We start from the raw sequence: 27,792 nt of genomic DNA, 5'->3' as shown, positions 1-27,792 counted from the left end.
CCATAGACAGCGGTGCCCGTTTTCTGGCAAATATCTCCTAAACCATATAGGTTTAGGAGATATTGCCTGGACCTACAGGTAAGCCTTAATCTAGGCTTACCTGTAGGTCAAAGTGGTTTGTAAGGGTTTACAACCACTTTAAGCCCAAGAACCAGAAGTGACATAAGAGCTCACTCCGGTCCTCCAAGGGCATAGAGTTGAGTGGGGGGCTATCTTGTCCTTACTCGACTTCCTGCCTAGCCATCGGCCGCATTGGATCGGTTCCGGCTTACCGACGACTCCGGCTCAGAAGCAGCGGGGGGAGGGGCTGGGGTCACTTTTCCCGCCACCTATAAAAGTGATCTTGCGCCCCAGCGATCACTTTTATTGGAAAGCCGACTGCCTAACAGAAAAAAAAGATAACTGGGGTTATGGTGACTAGCTGCCGCTATAACCCCAGTAATTAAAGTCTAAAACATGACGTACATTCCTTGGTTAGGTAGTCGGCAAGTGGATCGTGAACATCTAGAAATGTTAAGTGTGCTGAAGCAGTACCCTGTGAGATGTACCTTTTTTGTCTTCAATTCCTCCTGACAGATCACTGTGCACTTCCTGGTATGTGAGTGTGCCTGCAGCCTCATAGCTGTATATCTGCAGTGTGAGATCTCGGGCACTGCTGTCCCTCTGACTTATTCAGATTTGGAGTTGTCACTAGCGTGCTGCTCTCTGTTCTCCTTACTGGAGGATCTGACATGAGGAAGAAAAGCCCTGCCTCTACCAAGGTGGCCGCCTCCACATAGCAACAGTGCAGCACAAGGCATAGAAAGTCTGTAAAGGGGGGGGGGGGGGGGTAGGAGAGAGATCAACTGCGGAGAGACCACAGACAATACTGGTAACCAGCCCTTTGCCCCCTGCCTGCATATTTGTGCCCGGCTTCCAGAATTTAGTTCCTCTTTAACCCTTTCACGCCTAAGGATGAAACAAATCTATATATATATATATATATATATATATATATATATATATATATATATATATATATATATATATACAATATAATACAATAGAGAGATAAATTTATTATAATATCATTTTTTTTTTTCTTTCTCCCTGTCGGGATCCCCTTTACCTCGAACATTGGAGGGAGGTGTTTTGTAGTCCACAGAGATAGCTGGGAAACATTGCTAACTGGAAGTTTGGAACCCACTGGATTTAGGGCAGGATCAAAAGCAACATTTCTACACTTATAGAACAGATAGAACTAAATGCTTGCAATGTTATACTTACCTGACGAATAGGGAGAAAATAGAAGTTCTGGTTTTATGTAGAAGCGTTTCTTATTTTGTCACATTGGAGTCATGAGATTGGCTCGCCTATGCTGGACAGTTTTTTTTTTTTTTTTCTCGTATACTTCATATAGTTTCCTGTCTTTGGTTTTGTTTAGAAAACAGATCTGATCCTAAAAGAAGGCGGACAGAAAGGATAAAAAGAGAGCGGATCATCTCTACAGTCAGTAGAGACCTGGAGAACAGGCGGCGGTCGAGATCCAATAGCCAATCGGAAGCAGTGCGCCGTGGAAGGGGGCGGCCGAAAACCGTTACATCGAAGAAACCGGAAGAGGAGAAAGGTATCTGTAACTACATACTGTCCAGAGGTTCTCTACCCAAGGTTCTGCATTTTAGTACTGCCATGGGGGCGGGGGGTGAGCCTCCTTTATAAATGGTGGTGTGACTCGTAAGGGGACTGCCTATTACTTTACCATTTGAAGAGAATGGACCTTTCTGATGTCAGGCTGGTCAGTAGAGTGCCTTCTACTCGATGACCAACATTCAAGTGCATGTTCCAGCCAAAACAATTTTTTTTTTTTTTTTTTTTTAGTTTTGCATGGCATGTGGATTAGTTTGAACACCTGTAAAGAAATTGCTGCTCTCCAGGGCTTTGGAAGAGAGCTTTTGCCTTACTTCCTGTCTGGCTGACAACTGTTTTACCAAACAGGAAGTTCGGGAATATTTGCAACAGGTGCACAGAGAGAAATTCAAAGCCAACAGAGGGTGATTCACATGTACTCTCCAGGGCGGGCATGGAGGCTCTCTCCAGGGCGGGCATGGAGATCTGTGCAGATCTGTACACCTGGCTGCCTATCATTGATTTGAGCCTGTAGTCTGCATGGAACACCTGTTCATCTTTTATAGGTGAAGATGGCCTCTTTGTACTGGCCTATATGTACATGAGCCTGATCAAGCAGGACTACTCCACTGCAAGAGTACTTCTTCCCTTTTTTTTTTTATTTATTTTTTTTCTTTCCATTCCCAGAGTTCAGCTTTAGATTTTGGTTCACACATATTTTTGAACTGCATCTGATTTGCATAACGTGAACTAGATCAGCTTTCAGTGGAGCTTGTTGACATATATGCAGGCCGGTTGCAGTGCAAATTAAAGAAAAGGGTCCGGTGCATTTTTCAGTCCTGTTCAGGTGCATTTTAAGTGTCAAATTTGCATGTGAAACGCTGAATGTAAAGGTCCATAAAGACATGGATGAGAGAGTTTTGGGGTGGAGGAACTTGACTGGCCTCCAGAGACCTTACCTCAACCTCATAGAACAGCTTTGGGATGAACGGAGACTGCAAGCCAGGTCTTCTCGTCCAACATCATCGCCTGACCTCACAAATGAGTTTCTGGAAGAATGGTCAAACATTCCCATAGACACACTCCTAAACCTTATGGACAGTGTTCCCAGAAGAGTTGAAGCTGTTATAGCTGCAAAGGGTGGGCCAACTCAATATTGAACCCTGCGGACTAAGACTGGGATGCCATTACAGTTTGTGTGTGTGTGTGTGTAAAGGCAGGCGTACGAATCGGTGGCGGACCGTCCATTAGTGGCGCCCCCCCCCCCCCATCCATGCGTCCGGCCCCCTGATCTACATAGAGGGTGCCTGACTATGGATTCCAATGGCGGAGCTGTGTTTTTTTTTTTTTTTTTTTGTTTGAAGCATGTGATTAGAGCCAGAGGCACTGCTCCCGATCCCACCCAGTTGTGTGATGCTAGAGAATGAGTATTCGCTGTTTTCACATTAAGTTTCCTCCGTGCCAATCGGGGGAGGCCAAAACGTCAGGCGATCCTATTGGGCACCTAGCGCCTAGGAAGAGGAGACGCCCGGTGGAAAACAACCATGCTGGAGGAGACTTGCCGCTCACCACCTAGATGGGGACCACCGTGCTGGAGGACACCAGAGCTGCAGCCAGCCACTCCACCTAGATGGGGTAAGTACCGGACCAATCGGCAGACAGCAAGCTGAGGTGGGGGGGGGCTAAAAAAAAAAAACACCAGCCGCCACTGGTCCCAATACTTTTGGCAATATAGTGTATAATTTTCTCAGTCTCGGATACTTGCCGTGTTAAACAAAGACTGTTTGCTGTTCATGAATTCAGACCTCCATCCATTCCCTTCAGTGGGCCTGGAGCAGAGGAAAGGGTCATTCTGTTTACAGCAGGGGTGCCCAACCAGTGGCCCGGGGGCCACATGTGTCCCACGACCTCCTGCTCTGGGATAGAATAGAAAGAATACTGTTATTAAATCCCAGTGTATGTACGGGCATATCTTTTCTACAGTGGTTACTGGGCTACTTTCAAACTGATTCGCAGGTGCAGAGCAATTTACCTGCAGGGTTACCTGCACTGAGCCATAGACTTCTATTATTACCTGCGAGTTTGGTGAGCTTTCTAAAAGTGCACCAAACCTACAGAATATAATAGAAGTCTATTGCAAACTGCAGGAAAGCCAAAGGTTTTGGTGGTGCAGGTAAACCGCAGCGCATCAGTGTGAAAGCAGCCTTGGACCCCTTTCACACGGGCAGTGCGACAGTCCGACCAATTGGACCCTCTATTCATTTCTAAGTAGTGGCAGACATAAACCGACTTATGTTCTACCTCCAATACGATCCGCTAAAAGGTATCGTGGGCTGCATCCGTGTCCGCTCTCAAAATGCAGAATGGACACAAACATGCCATCCACCCGCTCCGCTCATTGTGGTCCGCGACCGGTTACCAAGTCGCTTAAGTGGCCCTCACTCTTCATAAGGTTGGGCACCCCTGGTTTACAGGATCTATTGCTATAATGATGTGAGATTTGGGTGGAGAACCACATCCTGGATTTATAAATGTACTGTGTCTACATAATCATTATTAATCTTAATTTCTTCATAAATGATTGCATCCTCCTGTTATGATTTTTGTCATTTTACATTCTTGATTAGATTGCGCTAAAGGTAAAAGAAGGATAAAATGTAATTCTTGCAAGTAAATGATAACTGTAGCATAGTCAGCCTTATGTTAGGAGGTGAAGAGCAGTGTGGTAACCCCCCCCCACCCCCTCGGGAACCAATCAGCAATCATCGTTCAGCGACTGCTGTGACATAATCACATTTGCGAGTGTTTGACATGGTAGTTGCTGGTGGCACTGATTAATTACTGCCCAAACTGCAGTCATTATGTCTCATGCTGGCTGCGGTGGGTGAGTTTTCTTTGTCTGTCAACTTTTAACACCCTCCCCAAGGATTATTACAGCAAACCCCTCCTGCCATGGTCTCATTAGACTCGGTTCACACTGCAGTGCGACTATGCCAGGCGACTTTGAAGCAGCTTTAGGTAATCTTCCTGTAGTGTCGGATCCAAATCACATCAGTTAAGATGAGGATCAGACTTGGAGGCGACTTCCATTAAAGTCTATGGGCACAAGTCGGATAGAATTTGCCTTGAAGTAGTACAGAAACCTCTTTCCAAAGTCGGAGCGGTTTCAGTAGTGCTGATTAAGACCGCTCTCATTGAATAACATGCGATTTCACATGTCAAGCGACTTGGGGGTCTCACAGGTTGGATCCCAAGTTACAGCAATGTGAACCGAGCCTTAGCCTTGGTCTTCTGAACATCACATTTTGTCAAATTCCCGCATGCATCCTAGACTCCTCCCTTTGTGTCTTCAGACTAAAAACTCGCCCTCAAAGGCAACTTCAACTGCAGCCAAAACTTTTTTTTTTTTTTTTTTTGTTTTCCTTATAGAGCTGGGAAGGGTCGGAACCTCCATCAGTTTTTTTTTTTTTTGGCTGTCTTTACCCCCATCAAGGAGAATTTTTTTCATGCCCTGTCCCAGTTACACAACAGGAAGTGAGTGGAGATCTCCCCAGTGTCAAAGGAAATCCTATTTCTTCACTGGAACAAGTGTCCCCATTGGTGGATTCCCCCTCACCACCTAGTCCAGTGTCACCCATAAATTGTTGGGTTTCCTAGAACATTCTGTCCCAGGGAGAATGGCCACCAGGGTCCTTGCAAGCTTTTATAATCGGCTGCTGGAGCCTGCTTTTTAAAGAGGAGCTTGAATTTTCCCACCAAATAATTAAAAGTCAGCAGCTACATATACTGTGGCTGCTGACTTTTAATATAAGGACACTTGCCTGTCCAGGGATCCAGCGATGTCGGCATGCGAGCCGATTCTTCAATCGGCTTTGGGTGCAGGCATCGGCATTTTCACTAAGGGAAACTGGCAGTGAAGCCAGGGACAAGCATGGGCAAGTCGCGCTGTGCTTTTGTGATTTGTTCTGTGGTCTTTTGGAACCTGTGTGTGTCCCAAAGACTGTGAGGGGTATTGAGGAGGGGCCGTACATCGATCTTACCTGGAAGTGGGAGCGGGTACCTGTCAAAACCAGGTTTTGAATAAAAAATTTGTAAATAAGTATTTTTCTCCTTCACTGATGTGGGCTGATTGGGTGGCACTGACAGGCAGCACTGATGGGCACTGTTGGGGCGGCACTGTAATCGGTTCCCTGATTATCAGTGTGGATTTTCTGGTTATTGCGTCTCCTCCTGTCAGCGTGTGGAAAGGAATGCCGCAGGGGGGCATGCAACAGCGTGATCACAATCGGCCATGAATCAGCTATAGCATGGTCATGAAGAGGTTAAGCTTTGACAAAAACCCTGAAAGCTGATTGATTTCTATGCAAAGTGCACTAGATTTACATTTCCGGTTTTAGTAAATCAACCCTATTGCATCAAGTTAAGCATTAGCTTCAAGTCCCCTCAGCGCATTCCTAAACTTGAAGGACACCACCAGGATCCTCTGACTGTCTTACGTGTTTCGAGAGTAGTACCTGCTTTCTCATGGCCAGAACATCTAAGGAAGCGGGTACTACCCTCGAAACATGTTATATTCAGAACTTATGGAAGCAGAGGTCTCACACACCCCTTATCAGTCAGTCAGACTTAAGAATAAAAGAACTATGCACATTTTGTTTTGATACATTCTATCTGATTTATAGTTGGGTTTTCAGGGGAGTTGCAAAAAGACGTTCGCTCTTTAAAGATGAGTTCCAGGAATTCCGCGATTTTGGTGCCCCAGGCGATGTTGCTGTCGGGTGCTGCTGCTGCCACCATTGTCAGTAAGGGAACCTGGCTGTAAAGCCTTGCGGCTTCACAGCCGGGTCCCTACTATGCACGCTTCGCTCTTTTACTGGCCCGGCAGCAGAGGAAGGAGGGCTGGAACCTCCAACATACCTTGCTGCAACGAGGTCCAGCAAAAGTGCGGACAGGGTACCTGTCAAAAACAGGTAGCTACCCCCCCCCCCCCCTAAAGGTGCCAAATGTGGCACCAATGGGGGAGGGGCAAATTAGATAAGCGGAAATTCACTTTTGGGTGGAACTCTGCTTTAAGAACTAGTTGTGTTTTAGTTGCTGCTTGAGAATCATGTTGTTAAAATAATACATTTCAAGCAGTTGGCCTAATGAGCTCTTTGCTAATAAGTGGAGGTTAGGTTAGGCCAGACCCTTCCCCTCCCCTCTGCCACCCCACCCCCACGCACATCCCTAACCTTGCTTACCCCTTTAACTTGCTTGGACTCCCCAGCCTGACAACGCTGCTGCAACCTTTGCCTATCCAGCTTCTTAATTCCTGCATCGCTTCCACCCCGCTTTTCACATCCAGAGACAGTTTTTGATCAAGAAGGCGATTGACTTAATGCATTTAAATTATGTTTTTGGTTTAAATGAAAGTTTAACATTTTACTTTATGCGTTTTGTATTGTTTGAGGGTTTTAGTTATTTAAAAGGGAATGTTAATGGGCTTTAAGATTTTTTTAACCCCCCCCCCCCTCCTAAAGCTAACACCCCCCCTCCCCCCACCACCACCACCTTTCCTTCCATTGCTGACATCACGCTTCACCCCTCCCTCCTGCTGCAGCTTTAACCCTAACCCATTAGTCTTACCCGGCAGCGGCGCCTGGAAGCCTCAAGGAGACCGTATTTGACAGACCGTCAGCAGGGAGCAGCGACGAATCCAGATCATTGAGAACAGACCGCGGGAGTAGGAGGCAGCAGGGGATGGGAGAAGGTAAGGTGATTGCTGGCGAGCAATTGCATTGTGGGAGAGATTGCTCTGGTGAGCAATGGGGCTGGTTTGATGTCGACTATTCTGCTGTTTTTAGTTTCAAAATCATTTGTCAAAAAAAAAAGTGTGTGGTAATTGTAACATTTTTCTTTAACAATGAAGCTTGCAATACTGACTGTATTTTTATAATTCTCTTGTATAACTTTCTCTTCCCTCCATTGAAGGACAAATCTCAGATTTTTGGATCTTGACCATTGGGTTATAGATCCACCATCAGGAGAAGGACACCAGGCACAGAAACGATAGCATTGCACAGGGGCTCCCCCTGCTGGTGGCGTAATCCCCTTCATCTGCTAGAGGCAGCTCAGTTTTTTTTTTTTGCCTAGTGTCAAGGAGTACGGACCTAACCTTCCTGCCCCGTTGGAAATCTTAGTTGCCTTCTTTTTTTTTTCCATCAATGGTAGTTGTTGAAGAAATGCTCTTACATTGGTGGCCGGCAGAAACCCCTTCCCCTTTCCTTACATAGGTGGTCAATGAAAAAGGCCTTCATTACACTGATGGTCAGTGGTGAAATGCCCACTGGTGATCAGTGTGGAAGTGAATTACATCACATATCAGTGGCCCCCTCCCCCCCACATTGGGTAGTGTTTACAGGTGGTAGATCAATCTGTCTTTTCCCACAGCTCTAAGAACCCCAAGCAACCTCTGGAGGAACCCTGGTAAAGCATGAGTTCGTGACCTTAAAGTAATTTGTTATTTTTATTTTTAAAAAAAAAGTCTTTACAAACATGTTATACTTACCTGCTCTGTTGCAGTGGATTTTCTCAGAGCAGCCCGGATCCTCCTCTTCTCAGGTCCCTCTTCGGTGCTCCTGGCCCCTCCCTCCTGTGGCGTGCCCCCACAGCAAGCAGCTTGCTATGGGGGCTCCTGAGCCGAGTCACAGCTCCCTATGTCCATTCAGACGCGGAGCTGCGGTCCGGCCCGGCCCCCTCTCTTTCCTGGTTTGGCTAACTGACTTTGACAGCAGTGGAAGCCAATGGTGCCGCTGCTGTGTCCCAGCCAATCAGGAGGAAGAGCCTCGAACGGCCAAGACACTTGTGGACATCACTGAAGAGAGATGGGGCTCAGGTATGTATTGGGGGTGCTGAGGGGGGGCTGCTGCACACACAGAAGGCTTTTTATTTTAATGCATAAAGATAAAAAAAAACCTTTCTGACTTTACAACTCCTTTTAATCACTTCAATACACTTCACTTTCACCCCCCGTCCTGACCAGCCCAATTTTCAGCTTTCAGCCCTGTCGCACTTTGACGATGCAACACTGATGCAACACTGTACCCAAATTTTTATCTTTTTTTTTTTTTTTTTTTTTTTTTTTTTTTTTTTTATATATATATTTTTTTTAAATACGAATGGATTTCCCCTGGTGGTATTTAATCACTACCGTTTTTATTTTCAATTTTTTGCTAACTGAAAAAAGACCGAAAATGTTAAAAGAAAAAAAAAGAAAAGTTGCTTTTTTAAAATGTTAAAATATAAAATGTTGCAAATAAACTTTTCTTCGTAGATTTAGGCCGAAATTTATTCTGCTCCATTTCTTTGGTGAAAATAACCCAAATCTGTGTTTTATTTCGTCTGTCCACAATCCTGATGTACTGTCGGCCTCACAATTTTTTTTTTTTTTAACATACTGTCACTAGTGCAGCGCAGTGTCACCATATGATTGGTGTGGCGGTGATCAGGAAGACAGACAGGTGACAGTATGTAACAAAACCCAGAGCAATACAGTGCGATGCCACGTACACACGATCGGAATTCCGGCCAGAAAAAGACCGATGAGAGCTTTTCATCGGAAAATGCGACCGTGTGTAGGCTCCATCAGAAATTTACCTGTCCGAATTCCCGCCAGCCAAAAATTGATAGCATTTTCTCAATTTTCCCAACGGAAAAACTTTCTATCTGTAATTCCGATCGTGTGTATGCAATTCCAACACGCCAAAAATCACGCATGGTCAGATTCAATTACGAGACGGAAGCTATTGGCTACTGGCTATTGAACTTACTTTTTCTAGTCCCGTCGTACGTGTTGTACGTCACCACGCTCTAAACAATCAGAATTTAGTGTGACCGTGTGTAGGCAATACAGCTTGAGCAGAATTCCGTCGGGAAAACCATCAGAGCTTCTTCCGATGAGTATTCCGATCGTGTGTACGGGGCATTACCATAGTAACACTGTACTACTCTGGGGAAGTAATCAAGATTTTTTTCTTTTTTCTTTTTACAGATTTTTCAACACCTTATGGTTGGTTATAACAATGAATTTTATTGGTATATACAACCATGTTTACTGATTGAAACTGATTCATTCAGTGTGTATTGTGATTAGCTGTGATTGGCCATAGCTAATCACGTGGTACAAATGGGCTGGGATTGGCCCTGTCTGTACCATGTGAGTACTGTGACCAATCACCAATAGCAACACAAATGTACACATTGGATGGCATGAAAGAAAACCATCCATTGATTACAAATGTCATGTGTTCTGCTCCGATTGTTCACAGTGATCACATGGTTCTGTCAGCAGGTTTGTACAGCGATCTGTCATTGGCAGTGCCCTGTGGACACTACCGGTGACAGATTGCGCCTGCAGAGGATTTCCTGCGTTGTGGTCGCCTTCTAGGAGGACATCATAGGACATCCACCCGGAACGACGAAGGTCCCGCCCGGCCGCCATTTTGCAATAGGTCGGGCTGGAAGTGGTTAAAATGAACCTGTGTGGGGTAAGGTAACGGGTTCAATTTAATGCCCTCTCTCCCCAACGGAACATATTTACCCCTCATAGGCAGCTTTACTGCAAAACAAAAATGAACAAAAAGGCTTCCATTGGGTAGTAAAAATATAAAAGATAAAAGTGTTGCTAAATAACCATGAAGTCTCCACAGTGTGAAAACTTTCCAGTGTGGAAATTAGAACTTGCTGGGGACAGCTTGAGCAAGGAAAAGGATACAATGATCTGTTTACAGACTTCCTTGGCTAACACACTATATTGTGTTAAATTTGCAGCAGTAAATTTAATTTTCAGATATTTCATAACCTATAAAACAAAAATAATTTTTCAACCATTCAAAATGGATATAGAGTACAAATAAATAACTATAATAACCATAAGAGGGGAAAGCAGCCAGCTGAAGCTGGATAATACATACAAACCTTCAACTGGATTCCAAGGCTGGCCATAGATCTAGGAGGACAGTCCGGTAAATCTGACCTTCCTCAAACTCTCTACCGGCTGCCAGGAGATGAGCAGAATCTCTCCAACACTCACATGGCAAAAAAGGAATCTTTAAATAACAGGACTGGGTTAGAACTTCTCTGTTTTATGAAATAAATAACAATCATACTTTAGCTAACGGGATATGATCGAGGAAATCTCTGCAATGTACACAGACAGTCATTTAAAAAAAAAAAAAATGATAATAGAAGTTATAAATGTTCCCCCTCTTTCCGAAATAAACAGTTGTGTCTAGTGTTGCAGTTCAATTTTCTATGTGTTCTGTGACTTGAGGTGAATGACTAGTACAGTTATTGTATTCCAGTAATTATTATGCTTCAGCTAGATGGTAAAAGATGCACTTTTTATATTTCTTCTCTTTCTCTTTCACCACCCCACCTGCCCTCCTCTTCCTCTGTCCCACTCCAGCTCTCGCTTCTCTTTCCCTCTCCCCTCTCCCTTCTCTTTCCCCCCTCCTCCCTGTCTCTTTGTCCCTTGTCCTCTCCCCTTTCTCTTTGTCCCTCCCCTTTCTCTTGTCCCTCTCCCCTTTCTCTTTGTCCCTCTCCCCTTTCTCTTTGTCCCCCCCTTGCTCCTGCCCCCTCTCTTTGTCCCTCTCCCCTTTCTCTTTGTCCCCTCTCCCCCTTTCTCTTTGTCCCTCTCCCCTTTCTTCTTTTGTCCCTCTCCCCTTTCTCTTTGTCCTCTCCCCTTTCTCTCCCTCTCTCCCCTCTTTCTCTTTGTCCCCTCTCTCCTTTTCTCTTTGTCCCCCCTCTCTCTCCCCTCTCTCTCCCCTCTCTCTCCCCTCTCTCTCCCTCTCTCTCCCCTCTCTCTCCTCTCTCTCTCCCCTCTCTCTCTCCCTCTCTCTCTCCTCTCTCTCTCTCTCTCTCTCTCTCTCTCTCTCTCTCTCCCTCTCTCTCTCTCTCTCTCTCTCCCTCCCTCTCCCTCTCCCTCTCCCCTCTCCCTCTCCCTCTCCTCTCCCTCTCCCTCTCCCTCTCCCTCTCCCTCTCCCTCTCCCTCTCCTCTCTTCTCTCTCTCTCTCTCTCTCTCTCTCTCTCTCTCTTCTCTCTCTCTCTTCTCTCTCTCTCTTCTCTCTCTCTCCTCTCTTCTCTCTCTCTCTCTTCTCTCCCCCCCTCTCTCCCCCCCTCTCTCTCTTCTCTCCCCCTCTCTTCTCTCCCCCCCTCTCCTCTCTTTCTTCTCTCCCCCCCCTCTCTCTCTTTCTTCTCTCCCCCCCCTCTCTCTCTTTCTTCTCTCCCCCCCCTCTCTCTCTCTCTTCTTCTCTCCCCCCCTCTCTCTCTTTCTTCTCTCCCCCTCTCTCTCTCTCTTTCTTCCCCCCCCCTCTCTCTCTCTTTCTTCTCTCCCCCCTCTCTCTCTCTTTCTTCTCTCCCCCCCCCTCTCTCTCTCTTTCTTCTTCCCCCCCCTCTCTCTCTCTCTTTCTTCTCTCCCCCCCCCCTCTCTCTTTCTTCTCTCCCCCCCCCCTCTCTCTCTTTCTTCTCTCCCCCCCCTCTCTCTCTTTCTTCTCTCTCCCCCCCCCCTCTCTCTCTTTCTTCTCTCCCCCCCCCCTCTCTCTCTTTCTTCTCTCCCCCCCCCCTCTCTCTCTTTCTTCTCTCCCCCCCCCCTCTCTCTCTTTCTTCTCTCCCCCCCCCCTCTCTCTCCTTTCTTCTCCCCTCTCCCCCCCCCCTCTTTCTCGCCCTCTCTCCCTTCTACCCCATCTCTCTGCTCTCCTCTCTCTGTCCCACTCCGCTCTTTCTTTCCCTTCTTTTTCTCCCTCTCCCCCTCCCTTCCCCAGAAAAACAAGAGAAAGAAGTGGACATGTATGCCAACCTCTCAGATGAAAAAGCATTTGTATTTTCCGTTGCACTAGCAGAAATTAACCGGAAAATCCTCAATCAAAGACTTATCTTGTGACCTCCTCCATCTGGCTGGAGGGGATGGTCAATACAGGTGCAGTCCTGCCCTGTACAGGACATTACAGACGGCTCCCTGCACTACAGACTTTGTATTTTCTACCGTGTCTTACAGCAATATTCTATTTTCCACACGGGGGCTTTTCGTTTTTCCCTTCATTATGAATCTCAGTGATTCTAATCCTTCTTTTTATTTTTTTTTAGAAGAGGAAATCACTCTGGCACGGCCGCCAAACTTGGTGTATTTAAATGCTTGTTAAAATATTATTATATGTATCACAATTTTATAAATTAAAAAAAAAAAAAATAGAGCCTGACAAATGTACAGTTTATATAACTTTTATATATTAAATGGATGTTGCCTTTTTTGAAAGATGTGTAATGCGTTATTTTGTTTCTGGCTTTTTTGTGTGTGTCTGTATTGTAATCAAACCAATCAGATTGCAGGATTTCCTAGTTAAACTTAGGAAGTCAAAGGAAGGATCCGGGAGAAATAAACAAATGGCTGCACCACCGTGGGTACACAGTCCAATTACCAATACGTTTATTGCCACCAATGTTAGTCTGACAGCACTAGGATACACAAGGTGGTTGACGCGTTTCACACATCCAAGTACATATTCATAATGAGTACTTTGTTGTGTGAAACATGTCAATGGCAGTTTGTGTTTTTTGTTTCCAATCAGAAAGCCCCTGTCACGTAGACTGGCGAAAGGACGAAAGGACCAGCAAGGTGCGACAAGGAATATTTTTTTTTTTTTTGGGGTTAGAAAGTTTCTAAGATTTTTACATGTATAAAGTAATACTAAGATAAGCGGCACACAGCGTACATAGCTCAGCTGAAGTACGTTTTTTTGTTTTTTTGTTGTGAAGTTTCCTTTTCCTGCCACTAGATGGTGCTCTTGTTTTATGGAAGTGCAGAGGACCTTCACTCTACATAGATGAGTCCTTTCCAATGTCAGAGCACAAATACTGCAAACTGGAGCTGCTCTACTGTTGTGTCATTTCCATTAGGTTAAATGACGCTTTTAACCAAGAGCTGAAATTTTTACACTTTTAAAGTCAAACTCTGGAAAAAATTACAAGTATTTTCATGCAGTGGGGCTGTGCTTGCACTGCAAGGGTTAACTGCTTTCTGCATAGGGGATGGAAAAAACACTTTTACTTACCTGATCTTATGCTCCCCCATGCTTTGGTGGTGGACTGTCGCTCAGCATCCTTGCATTTAATGCGGGGCTATGGTCCCTACATTTGGTCTTGAGAAGTGTTCTCCAAACTTTACCCCATGGGCCAGATGTGGCCCTTTGCTTGCACTTATCTGGCCCTTGTGGCACCATTCCTCCCACAGATGCCAAGGATGGGGGGGGGGGGGGACAGTGTTGTTCCCACAGATGGATGGGGAGGGCAGCGTTCCTCCCACAGACTCCAAGCAGGGGGGGACAGCGTTTCTCCTACAGATGCCAAGGATGGGGTGGGGCAGCGTTCCTCCCACAGATGCCAAGGATGGGGTGGGGCAGCGTTCCTCCCACAGACGCCAAGGATGGGGTGGGGCAGCGTTCCTCCCACAGACGCCAAGGATGGGGTGGGGCAGCGTTCCTCCCACAGACGCCAAGGATGGGGTGGGGCAGCGTTCCTCCCACAGACGCCAAGGATGGGGTGGGGCAGCGTTCCTCCCACAGACGCCAAGGATGGGGTGGGGCAGCGTTCCTCCCACAGACGCCAAGGATGGGGTGGGGCAGCGTTCCTCCCACAGACGCCAAGGATGGGGTGGGGCAGCGTTCCTCCCACAGACGCCAAGGATGGGGTGGGGCAGCGTTCCTCCCACAGACGCCAAGGATGGGGTGGGGCAGCGTTCCTCCCACAGACGCCAAGGATGGGGTGGGGCAGCGTTCCTCCCACAGACGCCAAGGATGGGGTGGGGCAGCGTTCCTCCCACAGACGCCAAGGATGGGGTGGGGCAGCGTTCCTCCCACAGACGCCAAGGATGGGGTGGGGCAGCGTTCCTCCCACAGACGCCAAGGATGGGGTGGGGCAGCGTTCCTCCCACAGACGCCAAGGATGGGGTGGGGCAGCGTTCCTCCCACAGACGCCAAGGATGGGGTGGGGCAGCGTTCCTCCCACAGACGCCAAGGATGGGGTGGGGCAGCGTTCTCCCACAGACGCCAAGGATGGGGTGGGGCAGCGTTCCTCCCACAGACGCCAAGGATGGGTGAGGGGCAGCGTTCCTCCCACAGACGCCAAGGATGGGTGAGGGGCAGCGTTCCTCCCACAGACGCCAAGGATGGGTGAGGGGCAGCGTTCCTCCACAGACGCCAAGGATGGGTGAGGGGCCCGCGTTCCTCCCACAGACGCCAAGGATGGGTGAGGGGCCGCGTTCCTCCCACAGACGCCCAGGATGGGTGAGGGGCCGCGTTCCTCCCACAGACGCCAAGGATGGGTGAGGGGCCGCGTTCCTCCCACAGACGCCAAGGATGGGTGAGGGGCCGCGTTCCTCCCACAGACGCCAAGGATGGGTGAGGGGCCGCGTTCCTCCCACAGACGCCAAGGATGGGTGAGGGGCCGCGTTCCTCCCACAGACGCCAAGGATGGGGGAGGGGCCGCGTTCTCCCACAGACGCCAAGGATGGGGGAGGGGCCGCGTTCCTCCCACAGACTCCAAGGATAGTCTATCGATGATGTCGGCACTGTGCCACATGAATGGAAGCCCCTCATATTGGTGGGGGTGTCATTGTCCATTTAAAGCAACGGCTCCCGCTGGCGTACATGATTTAAAGCCGAACTCCGTGGATAAAAAGGACGCATCACTGTACTGCGTATCCAAGGCTGACCAGCTATGGATGGGCCCATGAAAGCCTGCCTGTAGACTGAGGACATCTAGTGGTGGAAAAGAAGTACTGTGGGGATGGCTATAGATTAAGGATAAGTAACGCAGAAAAAGCTTTTTTTTTAATTTTATTCTTAGGTTATTCTTTCTTTTGGTTGAATTCTGCTTTAAAAAAAAAAAAAAAAAAGCCCTCCATAACGCCATTCCATAACCATAAACGAATCGAACTTTATAAATATTCATTTATGCCCTTTCCATACCTGCAGGCCACTAGCTCAAGGAGTGAAGCCTGTAGGGAGCACCTCCTGTCTGCTGACCCACGCACATGGTGCTGTCTTGTCACTGTGGATGAGGCCAACTGACTGCCCATGTGCTGGATTCAGGAGGATAAGGGTACGACGCTGACTCCTGTACTACAAGGGGCGCTTGGCCTAAGGGCTGATCCATCCTAGAAGAAAGACGGAACGGAGCTTTGACAACTGTCAGGGGTGTTTGGGATGGGCTTCACTCCTTGCACAAATATCCTACAGGTATGGCAAGGACAAACGGGCATGTTTTAAAAGTCTGATAAGTTTAGGGTACTGGTGCCCAACCTGCGGCCTGAGGTCAGTAGTCTGGGCTCAGTAGAGACCAACTGATGGTGTGAGGCCCTTGGACCTTAGCAGTCTGTGGTGGGAACATTGATTAGGGATAATAGCATTTATCTCTACTAGATTAGTGTAACCTGTTCCCAGTCCTGTATTGTCTCTGCAGCATCTCCCCAGCCACAAATGAAGCCTGTCCACACTCTGCGACCCTCATTTCCTCTACTAGGGCCGACGTTTTTAACAGTCCTCTCAAGCATTACATATATTGAACATTATGTGGCGGCCCTTTGGTGATGTCAGGGGCCGCATATAAGGCCCCCTTTTAGCTCATAGTTTGACGAGCACTGGTTTAGGGTTATAGATTGGCATACCTTATGTGGACTGCATACGTTATTTTTTTGGTTAATCCTTTTTAAAGTCGACTTTTTGCACTCTTTCCTTTAAAATTTCACATTAGGATGCAGTGATGACCAACATATCCTTCTCCTGAATCATTTCACACATGAGCCATATAAAGAACATTCATTTGGTGTGTGTGTGTGTGTGGAGGGGGGTGGGGGTGGAGGGGGGGGGGTGCTTTTCCATTAGATCTTTTCCTTTAACAGATGCGTGTAGTGTTGTACGGCGTGTGCGAGAGATGAAGCACATGACAAAATCAGAGTCCTCTTTTAAATCAGAGTGCCCATTAGGGACCCCCTTACAAAAGAGTTCACCCTTTACATTAGAGTCCCCATCAAAGTCTGCCTTACACCAGATTCTTTATTAGAGTTCCCCCCCCCCCGAAATCGGAGTCTTTATTAGAGTTCCCCATCAAAGCCCACCTTACATCAGAGTCATCGTCAGATTTCCCTCCTTATGTCAGAGCCCTCTTACATCAGAGTCTTCATCAAGAGATCTCCTTAATGTCAGAGCTGTCTTCATCAGAGATCTCCCTTAAATCAGAGTACCCATCAGGGCCCTTCTTACATCAGAGTTCCACCTTACATCAGGGTCTCTATCTGAGCCCACTTTTTTACATTTGAATGACCATCAGAGCTCCCCTTACATCAGAGTTCCCATCAAAGTCCACCTTACACCAGATTCTTCATCAGCGTTCCCCTGAAATCTGAGTCTTTGTCTTAGCCCCCCCTTTACATCTGAGTGACCATCAGAGCCCGCTTACATCAGTCTTCATCAGAGTTCCCCCTTAAATCAGAGTACCCATCAGAGCCCCTTTACATCAAAGTTTTCATCAGAGTTCCCTCTTTGCATCTGGGAGACCATCAGAGCCCCCTTACATTAGAGTCCCCATCAGAACCCACCTTGCATCCGAGTCTTCATCAGAGATCCACCTTAAATCAGGGTCCCCTCTTACATAAGAGTCTTCATCAGTCTCTCCTTACATCCGGGTCCCCATCAGTAGAGCAACTGATCCGGATTCTCTATCTGTGCGCCTAAGCTGCAAGCCAGATGCAATATTTGTAGTAAAAAACAATTGTATATAAACCTCCAATTGGGATTTTTAAGGCAATGAAAACTATTTAAGTTAAAAAGTCATTTATTAGCATATAAATACATAGGAAAAAAATTGGATAAATTGAATTCCATCATTGCACAGATATTTCATATGTTGTAAAGCACTGAGTAAACTGTCGGCGCTATATAAATCCTGTATAATAATAATGTTAAAAAGCATAATGCATATTTAGAGAAAGCGATGCATCATACTACAAAATGTGGTCGTGTAGTAGTCACGATGTCTGCTACTACACGCCACTTTTTTTGAGCTTGTGGTGACCACATTTTGTAGTATGATGTATCGCTTTCTCTAAATATGCATTATGCTTTTTAACATTATGAAATATCTGTGTAATGACGGAATTCTATTTATTCAATTTTTGTCCTATGTATTTATATGCGAATGACTTTTTTTTTACTTAAATAGTTTTCATTGCCTTTTAAAAAATCAAAAATTGGAGGTTTATGTACAATTTGAAATAATTTTATGAGATGGTGGAAATGACGCCTCCAAACTTCTTAAGTCAACTATTTTTTTTTTTTTCCTTTTACAATTTTTTAGTACGCCGGATGTGGCCCGCAGGCCGTAGTTTGGGGACTCTTGATGTAGTAAAAGGACTATTCTGCAGGAGGATAGAGCTGCTGAACCGTCGTGGATTATACATCTTATTTCCCACAATTCCTTGCTGCTGTAAACATGGACGTGGTGATGCTAACCTTCGCCTCCCCCCCCAGCTTGGCTTGTCCACCAGACGTAGGATCAGCCATTCCAGCGCCGGTCAGACGAAAGCCCTTCTAAAACAATACAAAGCACCTGAAATAACAGCGGGGAGTCGCTCTATTTTTGTTTTGAGCTGTACCATCCCTTTTGGCTGGGCTTCTCTGGGAATGACCTTTACTATTAATCTATGTAGCCGGCAGCCAGCACCTAGACAGAGATAATGGCCAGAGGGCGCGGCCTCCCGAGTGCCCCCGTCCGGATTATTTTTATGACTGCTGTTCGTTCTGGGCTTGGCAAGTCTTGGGGGGACCTCGGCTGATCGAGCATTGCTCCTCTCCGCCCGTCCGTCCTTCCAGCCCAGCTCCTGCAGAATCCCCACAACGCACTCTTTCCTCTGCTGTGGTCACTTTATGCTGGTGTCCAGCTCCAGGTGTTTACACGGATGGTACCAAAGACGAAACGTGAGTTATTTGCTTTTGCAACCTAAAGTAGATGTAAACCCTAAGCGAATGACATTTAGTCTGCTAAAGCGCTTTATATCAAACAATTGTCGTTAAAAAAAAATTGGTGAAAACACGCATTTATTTTTTTTATTTTTTCCCTTCCTTTGTTGCAAATCGGTGCTGCTAATCTCCTGCATCCTGTTTGCAGCCACTTCTCGTTAATGTGCACTCCAACAATGGATGCATGGCATTTGTCAGGGACCGTCCTTGTGTGATGTGTGTGGATATGGCTACTTGTAGTCTCCACTGGAAGCCAGTGGCACAGGGTGACAACCCAGGAGAGCAGTTAGGAGACAGAGCGAGTGCATTATTTGCTATTTATTTTTTCCCACAAAAGTGGAGTTACCCTTTAAGTGTAGATCTAGCTATCTATGTAAATAGTTAAAAAAAAAAAATGGATGCCTTTCTAAATGTACAAAATATAACTACCTAATAATATTGATAAGGAATAACACCGGGGATTGTTGATCCAGGGAGTCTCCAACTGCCTTTAGGGGTTTAGGAAGGATTTGGGAGTTGATTGCAAAGTGCACAGTCTATTTGCCTTTTAGTGAAAGTGCAGTTAGTCCAGAGCTTAGTAAATGAGCAGAAGTTCTGCTGACTTCCATCATCCAGTCAAGTGTTTTTGGTTTTTCAAAAAGTGCAGTCTATTGCAAATCAACCCCAGCCTTTCACTTTGCAAAGAATACCCCATCACATGCAAGGGGGGGGGGGGGGGGAGAAACAGCTTTACACTCTGGAGCAACTGCACTTTGCAAAGTGCATAGTCTATTTGCCTTTAGTAAATTAACCTTTGTTCCTTGTTGGAGCAAAATGGAACAAAGTGAGTTTTTCTTTCCTTCCTCTGGATCAACTGCGGGTTTAGGTTTTAATTTATTGATTTTTGTCTCTTGGTTGTATTCAATGCATGAGGGGGGGAGGAGATGAGGAGGAAGAGTGAGAGAGGGGGGGTGAGATGGGGAGGAAGAGTGAGAGAGGGGGGGTGAGATGGGGAGGAAGAGTGAGAGAGGGGGGGTGAGATGGGGAGGAAGAGTGAGAGAGGGGGGGTGAGAGGGGGAGGAAGAGTGAGAGAGGGGGGGTGAGAGGGGGAGGGAGAGTGAGAGAGGGGGGGTGAGAGGGGGAGGGAGAGTGAGAGGGGGAGGGAGAGTGAGAGAGGGGGGGTGAGAGGGGGAGGGAGAGTGAGAGGGGGAGGGAGGGGGGGGTGGGGGAGGGAGGGAGAGTGAGAGAGGGGGAGGGAGGGAGAGTGAGAGAGGGGGGGAGGGAGAGTGAGAGAGGGGGGGGGAGGGAGAGTGAGAGAGGGGGAGGGAGGGAGAGTGAGAGAGGGGGAGGGAGGGAGAGTGAGAGAGGGGGGAGGGAGAGTGCGAGAGGGGGAGGGAGGGAGAGTGAGAGAGGGGGAGGGAGGGAGAGTGAGTGAGAGAGCGATGGGGGGTAGAGAGAGAGAGAGAGAGAGAGAGAGAGGGGGGGGGAGATATAGATGTATGTTTGATTTATTTATTGTGATTGCATTAACAGAGCGCAGGCTCCCTGGAAGCAGCCTTTTCCTTCTTAAAGTGGAAGTAAAGTCTTCTTTTTGACTTGCCTACAGGTAAGCCTTTTAATAAGATTTCTCTGTGGGTAGAATGAATTTCTCCTAAAATTGCACGGTTTAGGAGATATTCACACCGGATGCAGCCGGTGATGTCACCAGCGCATGCGCTCTGAAAGGACAGTATACCCGTGCCATCCCTTCAGAGCTCCATGCCCCGCAGTCCCTGACTCCTGTGTGCATGCGCGGGAAGTGACGTCGGCACGGCCAATCGGACGCCCGGAGGATGCGAACCTGGAAGGAAGACCTGGTGAAGATGAAAGCGCTTTCAGCGGTCACAGCGTGCCGCTGGAATGCTTCGTTCTACAGTAAGTATTTCATAATGTCCTAGTATGTGATTCATGCTAGAACATTATGCAATTTTTTTACATGTTTTTTTTTTTTTTTTTAAATGCAGTTTAATACCGCTTTAATCAGCTGCTCAGGAGATCTGTGAATATTCTCATACTGCATTAAATACTCCTCAAGGTCCAGTCATTATTCAGTCCTGATTTTTTTCCTATTGCAATCCCTAATGAAAGTGTATTTGGATCCCTGAAATGCGTCAGCACACCTCTTCTTTTTTTTTTTTCTTTTTTTTTTTTTATCATCTTTGACTTTTCCTGGAATAAAATTGTACCTGGACTATTGAACAGTGGTGTGATTCTTCAAATATTCTTCTTTTTGCTGCTTTCCTTCTTAAAGGAACAAGACATCAGAAGCCCAGACATTACCTTTACAAGGCAGCTGAAGACTTCCATTGTGTATTTGCACCAAATAGAAAACAAAAAAAGGAACAATGGCGTCTGCTGTGATCTGTTTAAAATGAGTGAAAAGGTGCACATGGGTAGTGCAATAAATAAAACCAAGGGATCCCCAGCACACTATATACAGTATCTCACAAAAGTGAGTACACCCCTCACATTTTTTGTTAATATTTTATTCTATCTTTTCATGTGACAACACTGAAGAAATGACACTTGTGTACAATGTAAAGTAGTGAGTGTACAGCTTGTATAACAGTGTAAATTTGCTGTCCCCTCAAAATAACTCAACACACAGCCATTAATGTCTAAACTGCTGGCAACAAAAGTGATTACACCCCTAAGCGAAAATGGCCAAATTGGGCCCAATTCGCCATCTTCAACCACCCCCCTCCCCCCAGTGTCATGTGACTGGTTAGTGTTACAAGGTCTCAGGTGGGAATGGGGGGCAGGTGTGCTAAATTAGTTGTTATCGCTCTCACTCTCTCATACTAGTCACTGGAAGTTCAACATGGCACCTCATGGCAAAGAACTCCCTGAGGATCTGAAAAAAAGAATTGTTGCTCTACATAAATATGGCCTAGGTTATAAGAAGATTGCCAAGACCCTGAAACTGAGCTGCAGCACAGTGGTCAAGACCATACAGCCATATAACAGGATAGGTTCCACTCAGATCGGGCCTCACCATGGTTGACCAAAGAAGTTGAGGTCATGTGCTCAGCATCATATCCAGAGGTTGTCTTTCAGAAATAGACATATGAGTGCTGCCAGCATTACTACCAAGGTTGAAGTGGTGAGGGGTCAGCCTCTCAGTGCTCAGACCATACGCCGCACACTGCATCGAGTTGGTCTGAATGGCTGTAGTCCCAGAAGGAAGCCTCTTCTAAAGATGATACGCAAGAAAGCCTGCAAACAGTTTGCTAAAGACAAGCAGACTAAGGACATGGATTACTGGAACCATGTCCTGTGGTCTGATGAGACCAAGATAAACTTATTTGGTTGCGACTTGAAGTTCAGCCAATCGGCTGGCCGAACTTCAAGTCGCAAATCGGCTTGCGACTTGATGTTCGGCCAATCGGCTTGCGACTTGATGTTCGGCCAATCGGCTTGCGACTTGAAGTTCGGCCAATCGGCTTGCGACCTGAAGTTCGGCCAATCGGCTTGCGACTTGATATTCGGCCAATCGGCTTGCGACTTGAAGTTCGGCCAATCGGCTTGCGACTTGATGTTCGGCCAATCGGCTTGCGACTTGAAGTTCGGCCAATCGGCTTGCGACTTGAAGTTCGGCCAATCGGCTTGCGACTTGAAGTTCGGCCAATCGGCTTGCGACTTGATGTTGGGCCAATCGGCTTGCGACTTGATGTTGGGCCAATCGGCTTGCGACTTGATGTTGGGCCAATCGGCTTGCGACTTGAAGTTCGGCCAATCGGCTTGCGACTTGAAGTTCGGCCAATCGGCTTGCGACTTGATGTTGGGCCAATCGGCTTGCGACTTCAAGTTCAGATGGTGTGAAGCGTGTGTGGCGGCAACCAGGTGAGGGGTACAAAGACAAGTGTGTCTTGCCTACAGTCAAGCATGGTGGTGGGAGTGTCATGGTCTGGGGCTGCATGAGTGCTGCCGGGACTGGGGAGATACAGATCATTGAGGGAACCATGAATACCAACATGTACTGTGACATGCTGAAGAAAAGCATGATCCCTTCCCTCTGGAGACTGGGCCGCAGGGCAGTATTCCAACATGATAACAACCCCAAACACACCTCCAAGATGACCACTGCCTTGCTGAAGAAGCTGAGGATAAAGGTGATGGACTGGCCAAGCATGTCTCCAGACCTAAACCCTATTGAGCATCTGTGGGACATCCTCAAATGGAAGGTGGAGGAGTGCAAGGGCTCTAACACCCACCAGCTCTGTGATGTCATCATGGAGGAGGGGAAGAGGACTCCAGTGGTGACCTGTGAAGCTCTGGTGACCTCCATACCCAAGAGGGTTAAGGCAGTGCTGGAAAATAATGGTGGCCACACAAAATATTGACACTTTGGGCCCAATTTGGACATTTTCACTTAGGGGTGTACTCACTTTTGTTGCCAGTGGTTTAGACATTAATGGCTGTGTGTTGAGTTATTTTGAGGGGATGGGAAATTTACACTGTTATACAAGCTGTACACTCACTACTTTACATTGTAGACAAGTGTCATTTCTTCAGTGTTGTCACATGAAAAGATAGAAGAAAATATTTACAAAAATGTGAGGGGTGTACTTACTTTTGTGAGATACTGTGTAATATATATATATATATATATATATATATATATATAATTTGTGTGTGTGAGATAGAGATATCTCTCTCTCTCTCTCGTAGTGTGTGTGTGTATATATCTATAAAAATAAAAACTGCGTCTGTATATACTGTACAAAGGGATCCCCAGCTCAATATATGGGAAAATATATATACACAGCAGAAAAGAGGTAATTTTTTTTTCATCTCCTCGGATTATAAACAGAGGTTTTAGAACCTGAGTAGCTCCATGTGAAACGCACATAGCCGTCTTTCTTTCTACCTCTACTCTGTTTTCTTTTTTATTTTTTTCTGTAATTCAGCATTTCATAAGCTAAGTGGGAGCCGGGGCTCGTTACCATGGTGTGGGATATATTATACCTTTTGTTGCCACATTATAATGATTTTAAAAGAACCCTTCAGGAAAATATTACCACAAATCGGATTATTACTCGGTGTTATTCATGCAGATGGAGCCGAGTCTAATATCAATGTACTCGTCATTTAGAAGGTATTAAATCGGGTCCCTCCATTGCGTTGGATGTTCAGCTCTCTATCCGCAGTGGGACTACATGTACCAGCATGGGAGAAAAAAAAATCAACATTTGGAGAATGTTTATGCCTGAAGTGACCCCCATACTGTGAACTACCGTATATTATATCAGGGGGGTGTCACATGATGCATGAATGGTGCCTCTGCTACACAGACTATTGGCTATTATTATTATTATTGTAGTGTTTAGGTGAGAAATATCAAATCTATATCCTGGAGGACAGTTCTCTACTATCCTAATATATCATAGAGAAGTTCTCTACTATCCTAATATATCATAGAGAAGTTGGAAAAAAAAGACACACGTCCAGCCACTTCAACCAAAAGACAAAAAGAAATGAATGAAAAACCTGCATCCTCAGAATCCTTTACCCACAGTTGATGTATAGACATTCGGGATAACGATTCGTAGTTTGGAAAGTCGTTTGTTTATTGAATCTTTTAACACACACAATGACAACATCTCTTCTCCTCGGCTCAAATACAATACAACACCCTTCTAACTCAGTTCTCAGGAACGCACTTTGCCAGTAATCCAACCTCCGGCACAAAATTTATTAGCTGATTGGACTATAAGATTTACTTTGAGCTGACCTTTTGTTTCATTAGATCTTTAAAGAATTACCGAATCATGTCGAATTAATTCGAATTCATTTCGTTATATTTCTTTCGTATTCCTTATTTTTTTATTCGGACATTCGAATGCACCCGAATGTCCGAAAAGATGCAAAATTCGGCCGAATTATGATTCGTTGCGAAACTAATTGCACAAGCCTAATATATATATATATATCTCAAAAATATGTGTGTGTGAATGTGTGTATATATATATATATATATATATATATATATGTGTATATAATGAAATCAGAGCCTAGAAAGTAATGCATGTGAGATATGTCCTCTCTCCAGAATGTTCTGGAAATCTGAAAGGATAAAACTTCTTTTTTTTTTTTTTGAGAAAAGGCACCATTGGTTTAGCCGTCAGTCAGCCTCACCGTGTCCAGTGATGCCTTTAGCAGCCGTATCTCCGGAAGCTATATTCCACTCGGTAGGAGATAAGGCCATGCCGGGTTTGGATGCTTGGAGTGAAGCCCGATAAACACATTCCTCCATTATCTCCCAAACACAATACTTACAAGATCCAAACAGGGCTGAGAGGTTTTTTTATTTTTTCTTTCCTAAAGTCGGACAGAAGGGACTCGGCTAGATGGTAGGTTGTCACAGCAAGAAAATGGGAACATTATATCAAGAGTCGCCTCTCCACCGATCGATTCGCCTGGCGACGGGAGGATTTAGCGTTTCGGATTACATCAAGAAATTTGCGGTAATGACCTCCCCGTGTTTGAATTTTTTGGGACCACCTTTACAGATGGGGGCGGACAAAGATCTAGGATCCATAAACCTGGGAGATCAGCTGGCATGACCTGGCGGGTTGGGTTGGGGGTCTTATGACCAACTCTATGGGGGGGGAGTCTAACTGGTCAAGCAGCCATGTTCAATTAGAGAAAACATTTACTGCCTCCCAACCTCCAAACTTTTCTATGGTGCTTATTTTAGCAGCTTACCGACAAATTCCAACCCAGCCCATTGACTATAGTCGTCTTGTGCCCGATGGAAGACCTGGATATTACAATTGTGTAAATCTGTGATTGGCTTCAGCCTGTGGGCACTTTCAGCGGCGGGAAGAGCTTCTAAATTGCTGGGGGAATATTAAATTGCAGGCTCAAAAAAATGAGGGGTCCCTTTAATTTCATAGCTGCGTCAGCTGTTTGGATCCTGGAATTTGTTCGATCTTATTTATGAAATATTTGAGAACTTTGCTTATCATTTTATAGTGAAATATATTCTTTTTTTTTTTTTTTTTTGTTATTTTTAAGGTGGTTGGTATTTGTTTTGTTTTTAAAATGTGGTGGTGGTTTGGTATTTTTATAAATATGTTTTGAAGGTTGTTCTGAATCATTCGTACAAAGATGGGAATGAGATGAATATAATAAAAAAAAAAAATGTCTAAATTACGGCATGGGGAGAGCTTAATGCACTACTATAGAGAGCCTAATATACCACTGATCCTGCGCACAGGCATATTGGGCCGTATAATGTAATACATGGGCATATTGGTCATATAACATAAAATATGGGCATATTAGGTAGTATAATCTAAATTGTGGGAGCACTGGGCAGTATAACCTAAAATATGGGTGTATTGGGCTGTATAACATACCGTAACATATGGGTATATTGGACCATATAACATAAACTATAGGCTTATTGGGCTGCATTACGTAACATATGGGCATACTGGGTCGCATAACATAAAATATGGGCATGTTGGGTTGTATAACGTAAAATGTGGGTGCATTGGGCAGTATAACCTAAAATTTGGGTGTATTGGGCTGTATAACACAAAATATGGGTATATTTGGGCCATATAACATAAAATATAGGCTTGTTGGGCTGGATAATGTAAAATATGGTTGTATTGGGCCATATAATGTAACACATTGGCTATATAATGTAAAATATGGGTGTATAGGGTCAAATAAAGTAAAATATAGGCATATTGGACTGTATAACACAAAGTACGGGTGTATTGGGCTGCATTACGTTAAATATGATCATACTGGGCCGCATAACATAAAAATGGGCATATTGGGTGGTATAATGTAAAATGTGGGATCATTTGGGCAATATAACCTAAAATATGGATGTATTGGGCTGTATAACATACAATATGGGTATATTGGACCATTTAATATAAAATATAGGCTTATTGGGCTGTATAACACAAACTATATGGGTTTATTGGGCTGCATTACGTAACATATGGCATGCTGGGATACGTAACATAAAATATGGGCATATTAGGTTGTATAACATAAATTGTGGGTTAATTTGGGCAGTGTAACCTAAAATATGGGTGTATTGGACTGTATAACATACCGTAAAATATGTATATTGGGCTGTATAACATAAAATATGGGTATATTGGACCATTTAATATAAAATATAGGCTTCTTGGTCTGTATAACACAAACTGTGGGTGTATTCGGCTGCATTACCTAACATATGGGCTAAATATATATATATATTTATAACCTAAAATATGGGTGTATTGGGCTGTATAACATAAACTATAGGCTTATTGGGCTGCATTACGTAACATTTGGGCATACTGGGTCGCATAACATAAAATATGGGCTTGTTGGGTTGTATAATGTAAAATGTGGGAGCTTTGGGCAGTATAACCTAAAATTTGGGTGTATTGGGCTGTATAACATAAAATATGGGTATATTGAACCATATTACATACAATATAGGCTTGTTGGGCTTTATAATGCAAAATAAGGTTGTATTGGGCCATGTAATGTAACATATTGGCTGTATAATGAAAAATATGGGCCATATAATGTAATTTATAGGCATATTAAACTGTATAACACAAACTATGGGGGTATTGGGCTGCATGACTTAACATACGGGCATGCTGGGCTGCAGAACACAAAATATGGGCATATTAGGTTGCATAACGTAAAATGTGGGTGCATTGGGCAGTGTAACCTAAAACTTGGGTGTATTGGATTGTATAATGTAATGTAAAATATGGGTATATTGTACCGTATAACATAACATATGGACTTATTGGCCTCTATTATGCAAAATATGGTTGTATTGGGCCACATAATGTAAAATATTGACTGTATAATGTCACATATAGGTGTATAGAAGCATAGACTGTAAATTATGGGCATATTGGGCTGTATAACACAAACTCTGGGTGTATTGGGCCGCATTACATAAAATGTGGGTGTATTGGGCCGTATGATGAAAAATATGGGCATATCGGGCCATAGAACATAAAAATACAGGAAATAACTGCTACTAAGATTTACAAATGTGTGAAAAAGTTGCAAATTATAGCTTGTTGTTGGAAATGACATCGCATTTGTAGGAGCGGTGCAGCGTTTTGGATGAATTGGC

The 27,792-nt window shown here is 45.2% G+C and overlaps 2 protein-coding genes across 4 annotated transcripts in view; both read left to right on the top strand.

The window, feature by feature from the left end:
• CUNH16orf87 (chromosome unknown C16orf87 homolog) overlaps positions 1–12,895 on the top strand; it is a 35,980-nt gene extending 23,085 nt beyond the window's left edge. The window contains exons 3-5 of one of the 2 annotated variants that reach the window (XM_077452462.1): positions 1,424–1,606; positions 7,238–7,354; positions 12,405–12,895. In XM_077452462.1, coding sequence (XP_077308588.1) covers positions 1,424–1,606; positions 7,238–7,354; positions 12,405–12,523 — 419 coding nt within the window. In that variant the 3' untranslated portion in view covers positions 12,524–12,895. The remainder of the gene's footprint in view (positions 1–1,423; positions 1,607–7,237; positions 7,355–12,404) is intronic. The other variant, XM_077452473.1, reaches the window with a different exon arrangement.
• A 5,385-nt stretch (positions 12,896–18,280) lies between these two features.
• The window catches only part of MYLK3 (myosin light chain kinase 3), a 106,051-nt gene continuing 96,539 nt past the window's right edge, over positions 18,281–27,792 (top strand). The window contains exons 1-2 of one of the 2 annotated variants that reach the window (XM_077452442.1): positions 18,281–18,611; positions 24,773–25,138. In XM_077452442.1, the coding sequence (XP_077308568.1) occupies positions 25,022–25,138 (117 nt within the window). In that variant the 5' untranslated portion in view covers positions 18,281–18,611; positions 24,773–25,021. The remainder of the gene's footprint in view (positions 18,612–24,772; positions 25,139–27,792) is intronic. The other variant, XM_077452449.1, reaches the window with a different exon arrangement.

This window comes from Lithobates pipiens, unplaced genomic scaffold (assembly GCF_037356315.1).
Source record: "Lithobates pipiens isolate NorthernLeopardFrog02 unplaced genomic scaffold, aLitPip1_a1.2 Scaffold_10, whole genome shotgun sequence".
NCBI classification, from domain to species: domain Eukaryota; kingdom Metazoa; phylum Chordata; class Amphibia; order Anura; family Ranidae; genus Lithobates; species Lithobates pipiens.
The sequence above is the reverse complement of the archived record's forward strand: the minus strand, read 5'-3'. Positions and strand labels throughout refer to the sequence as shown.